Raw genomic sequence first — 20,059 nt, 5'->3', positions numbered from 1 at the left:
CATGACCTGAGCAGAAATCGAGTTGCTCAACCGACTGAGCCACCCAGGCACCACGGGCCCGCATTTATTGGGCACTTACGGCTTGCAGGCACTATATCGGCCACTTGCTTGTGTTCATTCTCAAACAACACTTAACAGATAGGAAAACAGTCTTGGGGTCACAGAGCTAATATGCGGTAAGGCCAGACTTAGGGAGAAGTAAACTAACCTAAACGTAAATGAATAGTTCCTGAAGAACTCCACCTCCAAACCCAAAAATCTCTAGCAACAAGGCCACTGGAAAGACTCTACTATCTCTGTCCTCCCCAGTGTTATTCTCGGTGTCAGGCTGGCCACGTGCTCTTCCCGAGGCCACCACATCCACACCTGAGCTGCCCTCTGCTTTTGTTAATTTCCTGCATTCAGTCTCTTCTTCTAAACCCACCGTTCCAGTCATTTCCCCAAATTTTATTTCTCAAAGTCTTCTAGGAGGCACATTTGCAAGTCTCAAGTATGGAAAACACCACAGAACTGAGACCTCCCTCCTAAAAACGCACAATGCACATTTTATAAGAAGCTCTTGGGGCACCTGGGTGGCTCAGTCAGTTAAGTGTCCGACTTTGGCTCAGGTCATGATCTTGAGGTCCGTGGGTTTGAGCCTCGCGTCAGACTCTGTGCTGACAGCTAGCTCAGAGCATGGAGCCTGCTTCGGATTCTGTGTCTCCCTCTCTCTCTGGCCTTCCCCTGCTCATGTTCTCTCTCTGTCTCTCAAAACTAAATAAATGTTATAAGACGCTCTTAAGAAAAGACTTTACAGAGGGGCGCTGCCTGGCTGGCTCAGTCACAACATGCCACTGTTGATTGCAGGGCTGTAAGTTTGGGCCCCACAATGGGCATAGAGATTACTTAAATAAATAAATTAAAAAAAAAAAACTTTAGGGGCACTTGGGTGGCTCAGTTGGTTAAGCGTCTGACTTCAGCTCAGGTCTGATCTCATGGTTTGTGAGTTCAAGCCCCACATCAGGCCCTGTACTGACAGCTCAGTGCCTGGAGCCTGCTGTGATTCTGTGTGTGTGTCTTTCTGACCCTCCCCCACTTGCACTGTGTGTGTGTCTCTCTCAAAAATAAATAAATATTAAAAAAAAAAAACCCAAACTTTATTGAGCTTGGGTGGCTCAGTCACCAAGCCGTGGTTTCAACTCGGGTCATTGCTGCACATGAATTTAGCCTCAGCTCTTCCACCCTGACCCAGAGTTTACCTTCTGGGCCTGCACTCGGAGGTTTACATGACTATCCTCAGGTGCAAGGAGAAAAGAAATAAGAAGACAAGGGTTCATGTCCCCTGCTAATGGTTATTTATGACACAGCTAGCATACTCTGTCCTTGAGGTAATAACTATCCTTTGAGGACCCCCCCCCCATGACCCTAAACCTTGCCATCAGGATAAGGGCCGCTCTCTTCATCACTTTGTAGCCTTTTTACAATAACCGCTTGATTCTGCGTCTATACTGCCCACTTGCCTCCTTGCTTGTTATAAAAAGCCCTAAGTCCTTGGACTTGGGGCCGCACATGTAGAGTTCTGTGTTAACTCTGTGCGGTCCCGGCCGGTAATAAAGACTCCCTTAATTCGGCTTCAGTGGTCTCGGTGGGTCTCTGTGTCTCTCGGCATAACAGTCATGATCTTCACAAGTTCCTGAGCTCGAGCCCTGCGTCAGGCTGTGTGCTGACAGTGCAGAGCCCTCTCCCTCTCTCTGCCCCTCTTCTGCTCGCGTGCGCACGCTCTCTCAAAATTAACATTAAAAATTTTTTTTCAACAGCTTCACAAAAAATAAAATGTTTTAACCTGGTTCAGCCCAAGGATTCCCGAGCGGCTCTGCCCACGGCACTTGTGCTCCCCAAGGAGCTCCAGTGTTGCTGGGGGTGCTCGCTGAGGAAAGGGCAGGGCCGAAAACTCAGGAGGAAAGGTCCTGAGTGGTGACCCCAGGCCGACGGCAAGTTACTTAACATCTCCAGATAAAAGGTCCTACCTCCGGGGGTGCCTCGGTGGCTCAGTCGGTTAAGCGTCCGACTTCGGCTCAGGTCATGATCTCGCAGTTCGTGGGTTTGAGCCCCGCATCGGGCTCTGTGCTGACAGCTCAGAGCCTGGAGCCTGTTTCAGATTCGGTGTCTCCCTCTCCCTCTGACCCTTCCCTGCTCACACTGTCTCTTTCAGAAATAAATAAAAAAACATTTTAAAAAATTTTTAAAAAAGTTCCTACTTCTGGGGGCATCTAGTGGCTCAACTGGTTAAATGTCTGACTCTTGATCTTAGCTCAGGTCTTGATCTCAGGGTCATGAGTTCAAGGCCCACATTGGGCTCCACACTGGGTGTGGAACCTACATTAACAACAACAGATAAAATTCCTACCTCCAAACCAGTGAATGAAAAGAGTCGGCGGTGAGGGCACAGAACATCTGTTGGGGCAGGTGTGTCACTCAAAAGATGTGACTGCCAGTTGACTGGAGGGCAGGCCCAGGCTCTTGGAGGCTCCTCTCGCCCTCCCCTGTCCTTGGAGTGTGGCTTCCACTGGTGTTTCCCTCTCAGAGGCTGCTCCAAGGACACGACCTTGAGATGGTGAGCGGGTTGTTGAGAACACCCATGCATACCCGTGACTGACCCGCTTGGGGCCTTTTTATCAACTTTTAAGATTTGGTGTTGGGGCAGGTGCAGGGATCCATTTATCTGGCGGCCACCCAAGTGGCGAGTTTCCCTTGCTTATTAAACTGGCCACCTCCCAGGCTGGCTGGCCTGCCTCTTTGTTCCGCCTCTCCCTGCCCTCTGGGATCGGCCTCTATGGGCGAGGCTAGCTTCACATGACACCCGGAGACCCCATTCTCAGTACACGTCTGCAATCCGTGTGGAGCAGAAAACTGGCCTTAAGAAACAGGGCCCTGGGATGGAATCTATCAATCACTTCAGGCTATTCCTTTGTTTTCAACCAAAGAAGTAAGAAAAACAACAAAGTAGCTCGAGGGGGCACTTGGCTGGCTCACTGGGTAGAGCATGGGACTCTTCATCTCAGGGTTGTGAGTTTGAGCCCCGTGCTGGGTGTATAGATTACTAAGAAATTATTTTTAAAGTAACTCAAATAGGGGTGCCTGAGTGGCTCGGTTGGTTGGGTGTCTGACTTCGGCTCAGGTCACGATCTCATGGTCTGTGGGCTCCAGCCCCACGTCGGGCTCTGTGCTGACAATTCGGAGCCTGGAGCCTGCTTCAGATTCTGTGTCTCCCTTTCTCTCTGCCCCTCCCCCACTCATGCTCTCTCTCCAACTCTCAAAGGTGAATAAATATTTTTTAAAAAAAATTTTAAGTAACTCATAATAATCTCTACTTCAAGTAGTTTCTGCTTCACAGTGAACAGAGTGTGCTAAGCTGCACAGCTGTTCACAACAAAATGTGATGAACTGTTCAGAGCAGAACAAAATTAGCATGTTTTCTCCCTAAGGATTTAATAGGGTGTTTGTTACTTGAGATTGTATAAAAGTAGCCCCAAACTTTAATAAGCTTTAAACAGAATCAAAATGAGAGTGTGATGACAAGAGAGTACAGGGAAAATAGGGATAAATTTCTAAGACTGGCAGCCATTATTTCATGAATTAAATCTAAAATGAAAAAAAATGTTCCTGAATTGACATTATGATTGAAAAGCCTTCCATCATGGAAAAATGTTGAGAACCAGAGCTGAATGCATCTATGTCAACCCCCTGGGTGGGGTTACATGGCTTGATAACATCAATCTTTCAGTCTTCAACCTTGCTACTTCATTATGTTGATACATGTTACAATTTATATAATGGAAGAATTTAGCCTCTATTTTTTAAAAAAATTTTTTTAAATGTTTTTTTTATTTATTTCTAGGAGAGAGAGAGACAGCGTGAGCAGGGGAGGGTCAGAGAGAGAGGGAGTCACAGACTCCGAAACAGGCTCCAAGCTCTGAGCTGGCAGTCAGCACAGAGCCCAACGCGGGGCTCGAACCCACGAACCGCGAGATCATGACCTAAGTGAAAGTCGGACGCTTAACCGACTAAGCCACCAAGGCGCCCCTAGCCTCTATTTTTTCATCAGTAGCAACAACACAAGGAATACAAGGATCTTAGAAACAGTATAGTAAAATAGAATGTTCTGGTAATACTAGTCTATACACAAACACCAAAAGATTCAGATTCAACAGACACTGAACCTGTTTGACAGAGTTTTAAATTTATTTTTTATTTTTGAAAGAGAGAGAGAGAGAGAGAGAGAGCGTGAGCATGGGCACGGGAAGGGTAAAGAGAAAATTCCAAGCAGACCCCACACTCAGCCCAACACAGGGCTGGATCTCACCCAACCGTGAGATCATGACCTGAGTTGAAATCAAGAGTTGGACACTTAACCCACTGGGCCACCCAGGTGCCCCAGGGAGAGCTTTATATTAAGAGAGTCACATGTATTTGTAAATGATTTTGAAGGACTCTAACTTTTCTAACTCACAATATCTGCAAGAGTGGATACTAAAATTACCTCACCTCCTTTTTTTTAAGTGAGTCAACAAACAGGGAAATTAAGTGATTTGCTCACAATTACAAAACAAATTCATGGCAGAATCAAGAATCAAGAAAAACAGCCACTATTTTCCAGTGATTTTCCAGCACACTCGTCGTTAGCCTTCGCGCTAGCATTTTACAAACCATAGTATCATGTGTTTCTCTTTCTGTTCTAAAGATAAACTGCTTCTTTGACCGGAGCCACCTGAATAACTGAAAAAGGAGCAGGCCAATTTTTATGGTTCATCTTCTCCAGCTGATGTAGCAAGACTGGAATGAGTGAGAAGTAATATTTATTGCTACATGTTACAAGAAGGTGGAAACAAACAGTCTTACAACTTGTTGGAAGCAAGACAGAGTTTACTGACATTGTGAGGGAAAACGAGAACAGAGGGAGAAGTAATTAACGGCAAAGGCACAGCCTTCCACAACCGCTTCATACTCTGTGCGCAGGTCAGTCCTCTCGGAGAGGAGAGAGGTTAGACAAAGTAAGGCTTACGTTAGGAGCTGATATTAATACCATCACTATTATTCTGTCTTAAAACAAAAGGTGCTATAAAATCCCTCTGGAGGGAAAAAAAAAATGCTACACAAAGCCTGTATAAGGAAAGCAAAAATAGCCATTAAGACCCAGCTATCCCTTGGACATCTCTCATAGGAATATCCGCCGTGCAAAAGCAGTGTTTCAAAGTCAGCCGTTTCAAACTCAGCAAAAGAAGATTTTCGACCGGAATGTGGGCTTTGAGGTTAATGGTGCATTTTGCAGGGAGAGTTGAGAGCTAGCGCAGAGACCCTGGCGGCCGGTAACTAAGTGGAGGGAGCGTCTAATATTTCACTAGATCATCATTCCCTTTGGGAAGAAGTGCTTTACCTTGAGACTAATGATTCCACTTTTAGGTATATGGTTCATGCGTTTCAACCACAGTTGGGTCACACTTGCTTGAGGCTGAATTTTGTAACATCAGCTCATAACAGCCTCTGCCAAGGGAGAACCCCGTTAGATAGATCGTTGGAGCTGCCTTTACAAGAAGCATGTAGCTGGGCTGCCTTATCCGGCCTTTTCGCATCAGCCATGTGAAACTGAGCTCATCTGATCACGTATTTATTATCCCTTCTCGAACAAAGTCATGTTAGAGGAATTGTTTTTTAAAAGAGGCTTTCAAACTAGGCCTTCAAGCATTTAAAAAATCTTCATATAAAAGTCCACTTCTTTAATACAGAAGAACAAACATTTTTCCTTTAAAAAAATCTCATGTTTAAGCCAAAATAAATTACAACTTGCTGAAATACCCTTTCGAATGGCTCAGTGCTTATTCCAGATACATGGAGCTGTATTTTGTGCACATCTTCGGAAATTAAAGATACTAAGCAAAACAGTTGACTCTAAAATGACATGAAGATATAACACTGGCTCAGGGAATAGGTCAAGCTGTAAGTCTTCGGGAATAAAAAAAAAAAAAAACTGATACTCACCATCCCAGCTGTATACATTATGTACATATTAACAATCTATTCTGTGATTTAAAAAAAGGACAGAAATTTCATAAAACTATTTCAAAACTCAGAGCATCAAAGTGTAAAGAAATAAAACATGTAATGTACAATCGATCCCATTTGGCAATGTGTAAATTATGTTGAGAGAGGAAAACTTATCTACAAATAGAACAAAACAAAAGGAAATCTGGTGTAAGAAGTGCTCTCAGGTCCACAGCTCTTCAGTTCTTCCAAATTTGTAGATCAGGGTGCTAGAAAGATATTAAAATAGATCGTGAGGAAAAAACACAGGGGATGGGCAACAATGGATTCATTTTCTAAATAGGCTCTGACAGGTACCTCACTGGTTCTTCTGTGATCAATTTCTAAAAATAAAAACTGCAGGGGCACCTGCGTGGCTCAGTAGGTTAAGCATCTGACTGTTGATTTCAACTCAGGTCATGATCCCAGGGTTGCAGGATCGAGCCCCATGTTGAGCTCCATGCTTGGCGTGGAGCCTCCTTGGAATGCTCACTCTCTCTCTTTCTCTCTCTCTTTCTCTCCCCCTCTCTCTGCCCCTCTCCCACTTGCACGTGCTCTCAAAATAAATAAACTTAAAAAATTTTTAAATAAATAAAAATAAAGACTGCAATCATGTTGGGTCTGAATGTGCTTGTTTTGTAGAGCAGTTTGTTGACCTTGATGGCTAAGCTTGATTACACTTTCTTTAAAGCCTGGAAAGTTCTTAGATAGGAAACCTGTAAGGCAAAGAGGCATTTGTACAGAGACAGGCAGAGGGGCCCTTTCTATCTCTAGGATTCTACCACACCTGAGCTACAGTAGCTGAAGAAGCCTAAAACAGGCGGTGCAGCAATTCCTCGTTCATTTAACATATAATTACTGTACCCTGAGGACTGGCTAGGCAGCAGGCCTTGGGCTAAGTGTTAGGAATATCGGAGTCAAAGCAAGGCAAAGCAGTAATAGAGCTGAGGGCCTGAGGAAGATAATCTAATTCCAACAGAGAAAAAAATGCTGTAAAGGCGAGGCCACCTGAGACCAAGAGAGTGAATTATAAAGAGCTGACCGAGTTAGAGCGGTCAAGGTCTTCCTGAAAATGTGGTGAGTGGCTGAGATTTACAGGAAGAGCGGGAATGACTTGAGCAAAGCACAGGGGAAACGGGGAGAGGAGCAGACAGCCGGGACACTCCGAGACCACAGGCTGAGTTGTCTGGATGTACTGGATTTGAAAAGTACTCTGGTACCCAGCAAGGCCCAGCACGGAGGAAGCGCACGGCGGGCTGCTTAACTTGCCAGGCTCCGGGCAGAGCGCACAGTTGATGCAGCAGCCCCAGTCCGCACGAGCACAGGCCTTCACACGCGCGAGGTGTCTGTTCGCCCAGCTGCCCTTATGCGGCCTCATCTACTGCCACAAAGGGCTGAATCCAAATTTAAATTTGGTCTCTAAACACCGCCCAAGATGTCTTCATGAAAACTGAACTGTATCCCCAGAAGGCTGCTGGTCACGTGCCAAGAAACACAATCTCAAGAGAGCAGAAACTGTCAAACATCTTTCAAAGTCACGAGGGTCTGGGCCACAGAGCGATAAGAGGGTGGAGCACAGTGGTCGCCCTAAATGGAGGAGATGGAGCTGAGGGTTTAGGGAGGCCAGGGAGGCCAAAGCGGCTGGAGTCTGTGAGGCAGAGTAGAGACAGCTAAAGAGAGAGGGAGCTCAGGAGGCATACTGGAGGCCCCCGTTGAGTCTTCCGTGGAGTACTGATGAGTAGATGAACTGAGCCAACGACCCAAGAGAAGGGAAAGAACAACCCCCAGAGCCGTCCCAGGGCAGGGAAGGCGTCCCAGGCCCCTCAGCAGAGTGCAAAGCCTCAGAATACATGAAGCATGAAGTGTATGGCCTTAGTGAGGGGACAAATCAATCCTAGGCTGGGGCTGCACTCGCTCCGCCCACCGAAGCTTACCAAAGCAAGACTCAAAGGGTCAAACTATTTCCAAGTGACCCAACTGCACCCAGAACAAAGCTCACAAATGTTTAAGGGGATGGCAAAAAACTCAGCCTCCAACCAGCTGTATGCAAAGAAGCAGACAGGAGGAAAGAGACCCAAAATGAAGAGAAAGTAGAAATAATCAACAGGAACAGATTCAGAACTGACACAAGGAGATGGTCATCGAAATGGATATAAACAGGGGCGCCTGGGTGGCTCAGCTGGTTAAGCATCCCACTTCAGCTCAGGTCACGATCTCACAGTTCGTGAGTTCAAGCCCCGCATCGGGCTCTGTGCTGACAGCTCGGAGCCTGGAGCCTGCTTCGGGTTCTGGGTCTCCCTCTCTCTCTGCTCCTTCCCCATTCATACTCTGTCTCTTTAAAAAATAAATAAACATGAAAAATTTTTTAAAAAGAAAAAGAAAGAGATATAAACATACTTCATGTGTTCAAGGAGGTGGAGGAGAACATGAGCATGTGAAGAAGAAATCTGGAACATCAAGCTAATGGAGACGACAGACACACGTCTGAGATGCAAGATCCACTGGATGGATGGGAGAAATAGGAGACACTGCAGAAGAGATTAGTGAACTTCAAGATGTAATAATAGAAAGTATCCCAAATGAATCACAGAAACAAAACGAAAACAGAAAACCTCTAGGCATTAGTGAGTGTGGGAGGACTCACGCAGCCCAACATATACGTGAATGGAATCCAAGAAGAAGGCGATGGACAGAAAAGAATCTTTGGAGAAACACCAGCTGGGTCCAAATTTGATGAAAACTAAACCCACAGACCCAGGAAACTCAATGAACTCCAACAAAATAAATATGAAGAAAACTACGTCACGCACAACATAATCAGATTACTTAAAAACAGCGACAGAAACAAAGTTCTTCAAGGCTCAGATCTTAATGATTTTGTGAGGTTGGGTGGGGTGGGGGAGACTAGGAGTCCTAAATTTATAAATGGATGCCTAAAATACCTATCTGCCTTAAAAGACATTCATTCTGAAATGCATAGGATACGAGCTTCATTGCAGGGTTTTTTTTCCTTTCAGAAGATTTACCCTAAAAAATACTTTTAATATGGCTTTATTGTTATACTTGTTTTTAGTTAGCTTAAAAACTTAATTTAAAAAAATCCAATTTCCTGGCCAGGTTTTGTATATGACATGCATAATATGTATTAATTCTGATTTCTTGCTATCTTTCTAAGCTTATTTATTTTGAGAGTGAGCAAGTAAGCACGAGTAGAGAGGGGCAGAGAGAGGGAGACAGAGACGCCCAGCACAGAGCCTGACACAGGGCTCGATCTCAGGAACCATGAGATCATGACCTGAGATAAAATCAAGAGTCAGATGCTTGACTGAGCCACCCAGATGCCCGTTTTTCTTTTTTTAATAAATACACTTGATACTTTTTTTTTTTTTTTTAACAGGCTATGGAAGCAGTAGTCTGGGTTCAAATCCTGGCTCTGCAATTACTAGCTGGGTGTCTGGTAACCTCTGAGCCTTATTTCCTCATCTGTAAAACAGAAACACTACCTGTTTCGTAAGTATTACGTATTTAAGACAATTACATAGGAATTAAAAGGGCAACATATGCAAATCCCCCAGCTGAGGTCTCTGCTCGTAGCAGAACCCAATCAAATGGGTTATGTAAGCCCTTAGACACCAGTGGAATTGTCACCTCATAAAAGTTCTATGCACTGTAATTAATTCAAGGGATTGTATGTGTTCCATTATATGTGCTGCTCTTAAAATGAACTGATATTTCTGTCTACGTTTTGGGTGTGATTAAGAAATCAGGCAACTTGGGGCGCTTGGGTGGCTTAGTCGGTTAAGCGTCCGACTTTCGCTTAGGTCATGATCTCGCGGTTCGTGGGTTCGAGCCCCGCGTTGGGCTCTGTGCTGACTGCCAGCTCAGAGCCTGGAGCCTGTTTCAGTCTGTGACTCCCTCTCTCTCTGACCCTCCCCTGCTCACGCTGTCTCTCTCTCTCTCTCAGAAATAAATAAAACATTAAAAAAAAAAAAAAAAAGCAATCAGGCAACATACTTAAAAAATATAAGTGCATTTTGAAAAAACACAGCTAGTCCTGGATAAACCTCCGTATCTGCACAAAGGAAAACGGATCACAAGATTACAGAAGGCCGACAGCAGTAACAAAGCATTTGTGCCATTCGTCATGACCTACTCTGTATAAAATACAGCTCTTATACACCAACTCTAAGAAACCTATAATGAAACTGAAGAGGCCGATCTCGTTCTCCCAAAACAAAGGATTGTTCTCATTCACTCTGGAGAAAAGACCATGAACTTATTGGGTTTTCTTTTCACCGAAAGTAACTGCCATGGTCGGAGATGCACCAAGAGGGCTGGGGAAGGAGCAGCTCGTCCTTTACCTTCCATGGTCATGACCACGCTCTCCCCCAGCTGCAGGGTTGCTTCTCGTGGTCAACCACTGTCCGGAGCAAATGGTCTTCCCTCCGACTTATCATCAGAAGGTCAAGAGTCGCCTGACACTGGGTCACAATGCCTGTGTCATTCCCCTCCCTTTGCCTGTCACAGAGACATTTTATCATCTCCCGTTACCACAAAAACAATAAAGGGGAGTCCGTGCAACGTATTTTGAGACAGAGACTACATTCACATAACCTATTACAGTATACTGTTATAATTATCCTATTTTATTATTAGTTATTGTGGTTAATCTCTTACTGTGCCTAATTTATAACTTAAATTTTATCATAAGCACTTACATATAGGAAAATCATAGTATATTTAGGGTTCAGTACTAGGCACAGTTTCAGGCATGCATGGGAGTCTTGGAACCTGGCCCCTGTGGATGAGGCAGGAGACTACTGCCGAGAAATACAAAATGCTTGGGGTGCCTGGGTAGCTGCTGCTTCAGCGTCTGACTTCAGCTCAGGTCATGATCTATGGTTCATGAGCTCAAGCCCCGCGTTGCGCTCTGTGCTGACAGCTCAGAGCCTGGAGCCTGCTTCAGATTCTGTGTCTCCCTATCTCTCTGCCACTCCCTGGCTTGTGCTCTGTCACTTTGTCTCAAAAATAATAAATAAACATTAAAAAATTAATAAAATGATATAAATTAAGATACAGTCAACAAGGGCAGAACCTTTACAAACTTGGTACTCCACACTACACACCTTCCAGAAATGATGATTTACACACATCTTCATAGCAGAAACTAAAGTTTCACCTGTTGCTTGAAGTAACCAAGTAGACTTTCCGAGAACTCAATAACACCACTTAGGGTCAGGGCTAAAGTGAGCTTAAAACACACTTCCCTATATGATTCTATTTGTATGACATAGGCAAATCCACAAATACAGAAAGCAGATGGGTGGCTGCCTAGGGCTGGTGGAGAAGGTAAGGGGGAGTGACTACTAATGGGTGAGGGGTTTCTTTTTGGAGTGATAAAAATGTCTAAAATTGAATTATGCAATGGTAGCAGAACTCCACACTAAAAACACTGAAACATACACTTTAACTGGGTAAATTGCTTGATATGCAAATTATACCTCAATAAAGCTGCTTTTAAAAAAGCACTTCCTTATATGGAAACCAACTTGACAATAAACTATTAAAAAAAAAAAGCACTTCCTTTCACATGAGCTTCATATGAGAACTGTGTACTCCATTAGTACTCTTAATTAACTAAAATAACACCTTTCAGGTATATTTGATGAGCGGTATTACTTAAACATTAGTCAACCACTGTTCTCTTGTACTGACTTCTTTTGTGACAAGTGAAAGACAAAGATTTCCAAAGATCAAACTATGAGACTTAAGGGGTCCTATCAAGAGTATTAGATGGTCAGCTGCGGGTAAGGACAAGGAGATGTTGACAGTTCGGCAGAGTGACAAAGAGGTTCCAGAGGGACAGGGATCAGAAGATGAGGTAAGTGGTATTACATGTTATCTGAAACGGATTCTTATCTTTGGAGGGAAGGGAGAGAGCCCCTGAAACAGGTTGTTCTGATGCTTCTAGAAGCCTGTGCTGAGACTGGGTCCTGCCTTTCAACCCCACCTTGGAGGAAAGCTATCCTGGTGTCTGGAGCAACCAAAAAACAGACTCCCAGGGTGGAGTGAGCGTCAATATTTCTGCATGACTACACACAGGTTTTCAGTCTTACCCCTAAAAACCCTCCCCTGTACCTATGAAACATTCAGGCTGGGGAGAGAAGGTACTGGTGGAAAGATACTGGGGTCCACATCCCTTATCTGAAATCCTTGAGACAAGGTATGTTTTGGAACTCAAATGTTTTCACATTTAAGAATGGTAACCCGAGGCGTAAATATTACATAGCACCCCAGCTCTGTCTAGACCAGCATCCACAATCAAACAGAGCCACATTTCTGCAAGAAAACATTTGAATACTTAATAAATGGAATAAAAACCATAAGGGGCCCGCTGTCAACTTAAGTCAGGTTTTGCTGCCAAGGTTATAAAACACCTTGACTTTCAGAACTTTGTGGATTTTAGAACTGGGTATAAGGAATGCAGACAGGACAGGTTTCGCGCTCTACCCAACAACTTCTGTATCTTCGTACAGTCATATCTTCAAGCTAAGTGAATAGTTACACTAAATTTTACTCCAGGTGAAGGTAATGGACTGAGCCAAATGTAAAAGACATATCTGAACCTCTATGAAATAAAGCAGGAAGACATACTCACTTTGGGTAACATATGCACCAAAAAGAATCCACATGGACGCAATAAGCGACCCAAACATCAACATGAAACCAATGAAGAGCCAAACTCGAGCACCTGCGGGAAGACCAGGCTTTGTGATTTTGTTCATCTCTGTAGCTCTATCTTAAGAATGCATAATGCTGGAAATACCGTTAACCTAATACATGTTACGCAAGTCAAAGTCAGTCACATATTTACATACACCTGCTATGACAATGAACTGAATGAAGATTTTAAAAACAAACACAAAACTAAAAGGGGTTAAGCCACACCTGGAAAGAGAAAAAAGGAAAATTCCTTTTCTACTGGCTAGAGAAACTAACAGCTTGGCAGACTAAACTAGGTGGGCTTCTAAGTTATTATATGACTAAATTGATTAATTGATTAATTAAACTCTAAAGCCATCATTAGCTTTCCAGGAAGAGTAATCTGGAATCCAAGAGCCACTGATTTTAAACAATAACATTTTATTTATGTACTACGAGCAGTAAAACATGACTAAAATAGTACTTCTGGCAGTAACTTGAACTTTACTAAGGATTTAAATATCACAAGCCTTTTTTCAAAGTTAATTAGAAACATTCTATATAATCATAACAAGTCCTATATAAAGAGACCTTTTTTTCTGTTGATAAATCCCTCTTTCACCAACATACGTTAAGAACTCCAAGCGCCTTTACCTGTTCTTCCTAAACAGCCACTTTCATAGCTGTCACCTCTCACCTGAGCATTGGACACAGCATTTATCCTGGAACAACACAAAATCACCTAGTGAGCTTTCATGCTGCTAAAATATCCATAGATACTTACGTATCATTTAAAAGAGAAATATTTCCTAACAAAGTGTCAGTACCTGAAGAACTGAACCTATCTTTTAACTTCACAAGTATCCTAGCGGATAGAGGTGCCATGTGCCTCTTATTTACCTAACCTACACCCAGAAAACGTACTTAAGTTTAAGAGATAACTATTACTGGTCTGCAGAGATGGTGAAAGGGGCCAATTTTCTGATTTCTTTGCCTATTTGAATTGACACATGAATGACTCAGTGTGAGTTCTATTTTAAGGTTACCATTAGAATCAAGAGTTAAGGAGTTTCTCTCTGTGTTAAAAGTCAAGTGATGTTCTCTGAGCCATTTCTCAAACTCAGACATTTGGTCTATCATAAACAGGCCCACTTTATTTAGCTTCTCTTGACATTTCTGTTAGAGTCAGGTGTGTTTATAGTAGACATGTAGCCTTTTCTTAGCATCCTTAATGGATGTTAAGTAGTTCCATCTTCTACAATTTAACTTTTATAGCTCCTCACAGTTTAAGGAACTTATATATTCTTAATTTTAATTTAGTTTTTAAAGTTAATAAAAGACATCCACGGAAAGTTTCTAAACTCTTTCATGAAGTAAGATTTAACAGATAAACCCACAAATGATTTAGTAAAAAAGAAAAGCCATAGACCAATCTCATCGGAGGCCAATCCCACCCTTCCCCCAGCTTCTGGCAAACACAGTTAAACAACACATTAATAAAAATTATACTCCATGTTAAAAGGTGCATGTGTTACCATACTCAAGAATGATCCACTGCGAAAAAATCCAGAAATGTAACATTTTTCATTAAATCTAAGATGCCACTGATCTTTTAAGTGCATGATTATTTTTTTCACCAAGAAAAAAAATATTATCAACTAATTATAAGATGCCACTGACTCTAAGAAGCACCCTGATATTCAGATATTCAAATATAAAAAATAATCTTGGTACTGATAAATATAGTAACTGACCAGTTTAACAATATTATAAGGAGGAAACTCACGTGATTAAATTCACATATTGATTAAATTCAACACTCATTCTTGCTAAAAAAATCTTTAAAAATGTGGGAAAATATATACATTTGTCATATTAAAGATGGATTCTTATCCATCAATTAAATCAAAAGGTTATTCCAGATAGCATTAAACTCTAAGGAAAAAATGTCTTTAGGAAAGTGATCTTGAACTGAGAATTACCTTCATACTTACATGAAGAAAGCCAATGTGGAAAACACGCCACATGTGTGAAAGGCGTGGTTCAGCTGCTCGGGCTTGGGGTACACCACAGCAGCGTCAATCATTATCCACCAACCTGTAAAAAACTTGCAGAAGAGCCCAAGTCATTAAAATAACCCGAATCCTTTGGCTTGGCATGATACTTGCTCTTTAATATTCCTATATTTCTACAGACCATATAATATTTCTATATAGAGATTTGGATGTTGAAATACACAAAATAAGAATCACTTGTTTACTGACTCTTGGTAGCACAGGAGGTGAACTCACCTAATCAAACCTATGTAAGATTCTGAAGTTCTCTCAATGCAAGATAAAAAAAAAAATTCTTATCTGGAATGAATTATCTGCCTCTTTCATCCACCATAATTATATGCACCAAAGCTCTCTTAACTAACCTCCAGCTAACCAGCTCTGATTACCTGATGTGTTTCATTCTCTCTAGAAAACATTCCTTTTTAATATGCGCAATCTCTTTTGCTTCCACAAATGAGCTGTGTGCTGGCCAAGGGTCAGCTGTCATGTCTCCAGAACTATTTAAACCTGTATAGTTTTAGCCAATTGTGGAATCTAATTAAATACTGTGTAACTGACTGAATGAGAGTATGTAAAATGTACTGTTTCTTTAAAAAAAAAATTTTTTTTTAATGTTTTATTTATTTCTAGGAGAGAGAGAGAGAGAGACAGCGTGAGCAGGGGAGGGTCAGAGAGAGAGGGAGTCACAGACTGAAACAGGCTCCAGGCTCTGGGCTCTGAGCTGGCAGCCAGGACAGAGCCCGACGCGGGGCTCGAACCCATGAACCACGAGATCATGACCTAAGCGAAAGTCGGATGCTTAACCGACTAAGCCACCCAGGCGCCCCTAAAATGTACTGTTTCTATGTAAGCTAAGCTGAAAAGATTTAGAGAAGTTGCTAAAGAATTTCACAGACAAATTAAGTGCAGGGAAGATGACCGTAAGGCGCAAGAAAAGACTTAGAAGCGTCATGGTTATCTTTAATTCCTGCTCTGGGTGACTGATGGAATGCGAAAGCAAGACTGGTCGGGATAGCAGGGAAGCTGGGTTGTGAAGCACATGGGGTGAGCAGGGCTCTTTATACTCTTCTCCCTATTTTTGATTATGGTACATGCTTGACATTTTTTATAATAAAAAGTTGAGGGGTGTCTGGGTGGCTTAGTTGGTTAAGCGTCCGATTTCAGCTCAGGTCATGATCTCACAGTGTGCGGATTCGAGCCCCGCACTGGGGTCTGTGCTGACAGCTCAGAGCATGGAGCCTGCTTCAGATTCTGTCTCCATCTCTCTCTGCCCCTTCCCTGCTCACACTCTGTCTCTCTCTCTTAAATAGAAACAAAACATTAAAATTTAAAAAAATGTTACTGCCTATGATAATTGTATTATCACTTGAATTGAAGAAAAAATACTAAGTGTAACAATTTTATGAAATCAAATGAACCCAGGGCCTACCATGTTTTGTTCAGTAATATCTAGAACTCTAATTAATTACTGATACAAAATAATAAGGAAATGAATAGTTCTGAAAGGGTATTCATGGTCCAAAGGAATCGAGATTCATTTTCAGGGCCAAAAATGAAGCAGAAATGTCACCAGCCAGGCCTTCCCACTCACCAGCACCCCTGCCACCACAGAAGCCACGGCATTTCTTCTCTCACTCCAGTCGATACATTCACACTCTGGCCAACGGAAATTATCTAGGAAGCCTGCCATGTTCACCCCGTAAGCATGGATTTTTCATTAAACTCTGTATCCTAAAAATAAAGACCAAAAAAAAAAAAAAAATCAATCTAAGGAAATGTTTTTAAGTAGTGAAATACCTTTTCCTTTCTTAAAGCTTTAAACAGAAATTTGTAGGGGAGCCTGGGTGGCTCAGTCGGTTAAGCGTCCGACTTCAGCTCAGGTCATGATCATGCTCAGGTTTGTGGGTTCAAGCCCCACGTCGGGCTCTGTGCTGACAGCTAGCTCAGAGTCTGGAGCCTGTTTCAGATTCTGCGTCTCCCTCTCTCTCTGACCCTCCCCAGTTCACACGGTCTCTCGCTGTCTCTCTCTCCCTCTCTCAGAAATAAATAAAAAACATTTTAAAAAATATTAAAAAAAAAAAAGAAATAATTTGCTTTATGTCCAAACCTACAGTTACAAAGAAAACTTAAATACTTCAGTGAATACCTATTGACATGGACGTAGGACCGTGTTGGGACACAAGGGGGAGCTTACTATTTACTGAATGAGTCCGATGGTTTTGAAACGTGTCTGCAAATACTCTGACACTTCCACTTCCCTGAGAGATGAATCTATGTCCCTCCCCCTTCAGTTCGGGCCACCAATAAAAGCAGGGTGACCAAGACAGCAGGGGAAGTGATGCTAGGTAGCTCCTGCCATACAGCTTTTAGGAGCAGATAATAAAAGGCAACGCAGCTTGTAGCTCAGTCTCTGGAACACTACTACCAGAGTTCTGAGTTGCCATGTAAAGAGTCCAAGGTCACGATGCTGTGAGGAGAGCATGTGTAGGGATTCAGGCCCACGGTTCCCAGCCACCAGCTGGCATCGACTGCGAGGAGTGTGAGCAGCCACTTCCCGGTGACTGCTGTTCTAGCTACTGCATTACTCCCACACTTTAGGCTTTACCCAACGAAGCCCCGGTGTATGGTCCAGGGACCCCATCCTGGATATGCCCTTTGCCAATTCCTGACCCACAGAAACCATAAGCATGATAAAATGGCTGCTTTAAACTACTCAGTTGTGGAGCTATCAGGAATGCAGCGATCGATAACTGGAAGGAGACAAATCAAGTGCATAAAGAACTATAAGTGTACATACAACATGCTGTGAAAATTTTCAAGAGTACGTTCAAATGAGGTAATCTGGGAACACCTTAAATTCCAAAAGGATCAGGGAAAATAACGCCACAAAGATTTGAAAGCACTGAAGAGTGCTGAAAGCACTGGAAGGCATTTAACCCTGGAAAGGAAACACGATGAGTAAGATCTACTTTCATACAGCTTTTCCCCCTGAAGAACCTCTAGTCTCCCCACCCCCAGCCCGGTGAATCTCTGTGGGGCATCATGGCTAAAACTTGAGCAAAAATGCCAGTTTTTTTGGCTTGAGGTATCAGAGGACGGAGTTCAGGGTTATTAGGGCATCTGGGAACTGAAAGAGGAAGTCTTGGAAGGAGGCGGGTCACAGGAAGAAGCCCCAAATCCTTTAATATAAACTTTCTTTAAATACCTGGCCCAAACAGCACATGCATGAGGGAAAGTCCAAGAAACTCAGCAGAAAAAAATAGCTGGAAGGTTATTAGAAAGGTTAGAAAAGAACTAAACAGAATTTCTGTGCTGCCCCCAGCCAGGGATTTTAGAGTTTGAACTCCACCGAATCAGAGATCCGTTAACACCCAACATGTTGTTCACTAAGTGTGAACCCAAGTGTCTACAATTCCAGGGTGATAAGCCAGTATTTTCACTGCCCAACAGAACAAAAACGAACACTCTTCAGATGAAGATAACTGAATTGAGAGGGTCTATAATGTATCATCCATAATGTCCAATATGTAGTAAAATGAACAAATTACGAGACAGTCACACAATCCAGGAAAAATGTGATCTGTTTTCCAGAAGGGAAAAAAAAAAAGCAATGAATAGAAATAGACCCCAAAATGACTCAAATATTGAAATTAGCAGACAAGGACTTTATTTTTTTTAATGTTTTACTTTATTTTGAGAGAAGGGTTGAGGGAGAAGGGAAGAGTATCTTAAGCCGGCTCCATGCTCACTGTGGAGCCCAATGTGGGGCTCAATCTCACAACTGCGAGATCAGGACCTGAGCTGAACACAAGAGTCGGATGCTTACCCAACTGAGCCACCCAGGCACCCCATCAAAGACTTTAAAGTTGCCAATATAAACACATTCAAAGATTTAAAGGAACATGGTGTAAATAATTAAACTGATGCAGAATCTCAGGGGAGAGATACTTTTTAATGTAAATTTTAGAACTGAAAATTATAATATTTGAAATTTTAAATTAACTAAATGGGTTTAGTAGGAGATTAGAGATGGGAAGAAAAGGGTGGTAAACTTGAAGAAAGATCAAAAGAAATGATCCAACCTAAAGAATGGGGATTTTTTTCCCCCTAAACTGAGGGGAAAAAATGAACAGAACCTCAGCAAACTGAGGAATGCTAGTAGCTAATCCAATAAATTTTAATTGGGTCTCAGAAAAAGATAGAATGAGGAAGAAAAAAAATATTAGAAGAAATAATGGCTGAGAATTTCCCAGGTTTGGTGAAAAGTATTAATTTATAAACCCAGGAAGCTCAGCAAACTCCAAGGAGGTTAAACACGAAAAACATCATAATCAAACTGCTGAAAATCAGAAATAAAAAGAAACACTTGAGAGCACCTGGGTGACTCAGTGCCCTACTCTTGATTTCAGCTCAGGTCATGACCTCGCTGTTGTGAGATCGAGCCCTGTATCAGGCTCCATGCTCAGTGTGGACCCTGCTTACCATTCTCTCTCCTTCTTTCCCCTCCTCCCCCCTTCATGTGCTCTCTCTCTCTCCCCAAAACAATAAACATGAAAAAAAAATAGCCAAGAAGTGTAGCAATCCAACATACATCAACTGATGGATACGTAAGATGTGGCATACCATACACTGGATACAAATTCAGCATCAAGAAGGAATGAAGTACTGATGTGTGCTACAACATGAAGGAACCTCAAAAACCTTGTGCTAAGTGAAAGACCTAAGACCACATACTGTGTAATTCCACGTCTATGAAATGTCTAGAAAAGGCAAATTTACAGACAGAAAGTAAATTGGTGGTTGCCTAGTGACAGTGGGGGGAGTGGAATAGGAAGTCACTGCTAATGGGCACAAGGTTCTATATTTAGACTGTGGTCAGATGATGCTAGGGGAAGGGAAGAGAGGGACAGACCAAGAAACAGATTCTTAACTACAGAGAACAAACTGGTGGTTATCAGAGGGAGGGGGGTGAGTGGATGGGGGAAATAGGTGAAGGGGATGGAGAAGGGCACTTGTGATGAGCACCAGGTGTTGTTATGGAAGTGCTGAATCACTAAACTATACACTTGAAAAGGAACATTACACTGTATGTCAACTAAATGGAACTTAAATAAAAACTTAAAAAAAGACTATGGTGATGGCTGCACAACTCTAAATATACTAAAAATAACTGAATTGTACACTTAAGCTAGGTGAATGGTATCGTATATATATTTCAATAAAGCTTTTTTATAAAATGAGGA

At 42.5% G+C, this 20,059-nt stretch overlaps 1 protein-coding gene across 1 annotated transcript; it reads right to left on the bottom strand.

Annotated features, from left to right (window-relative positions):
- Window positions 1-4,818: 4,818 nt before the first annotated feature.
- Window positions 4,819-16,543, bottom strand: TMEM50B (transmembrane protein 50B). The gene is made up of 6 exons (XM_077765498.1): window positions 16,408-16,543; window positions 14,754-14,866; window positions 13,414-13,481; window positions 12,716-12,808; window positions 10,072-10,129; window positions 4,819-6,287 (listed from the first exon to the last, which is right to left on the bottom strand). The coding sequence occupies exons 1-6, from the start codon at window positions 16,504-16,506 to the stop codon at window positions 6,242-6,244; spliced, it is 477 nt and encodes a 158-aa protein (XP_077621624.1). The 5' UTR covers window positions 16,507-16,543; the 3' UTR covers window positions 4,819-6,241.
- Window positions 16,544-20,059: the final 3,516 nt, after the last annotated feature.

The sequence above is a fragment of the Crocuta crocuta genome, unplaced genomic scaffold (genome assembly GCF_008692635.1).
Source record: "Crocuta crocuta isolate KB4526 unplaced genomic scaffold, BGI_CrCroc_1.0 scaffold84, whole genome shotgun sequence".
NCBI classification, from domain to species: Eukaryota; Metazoa; Chordata; class Mammalia; order Carnivora; family Hyaenidae; genus Crocuta; species Crocuta crocuta.
This window is presented reverse-complemented; position numbering and strand designations above follow the sequence as displayed.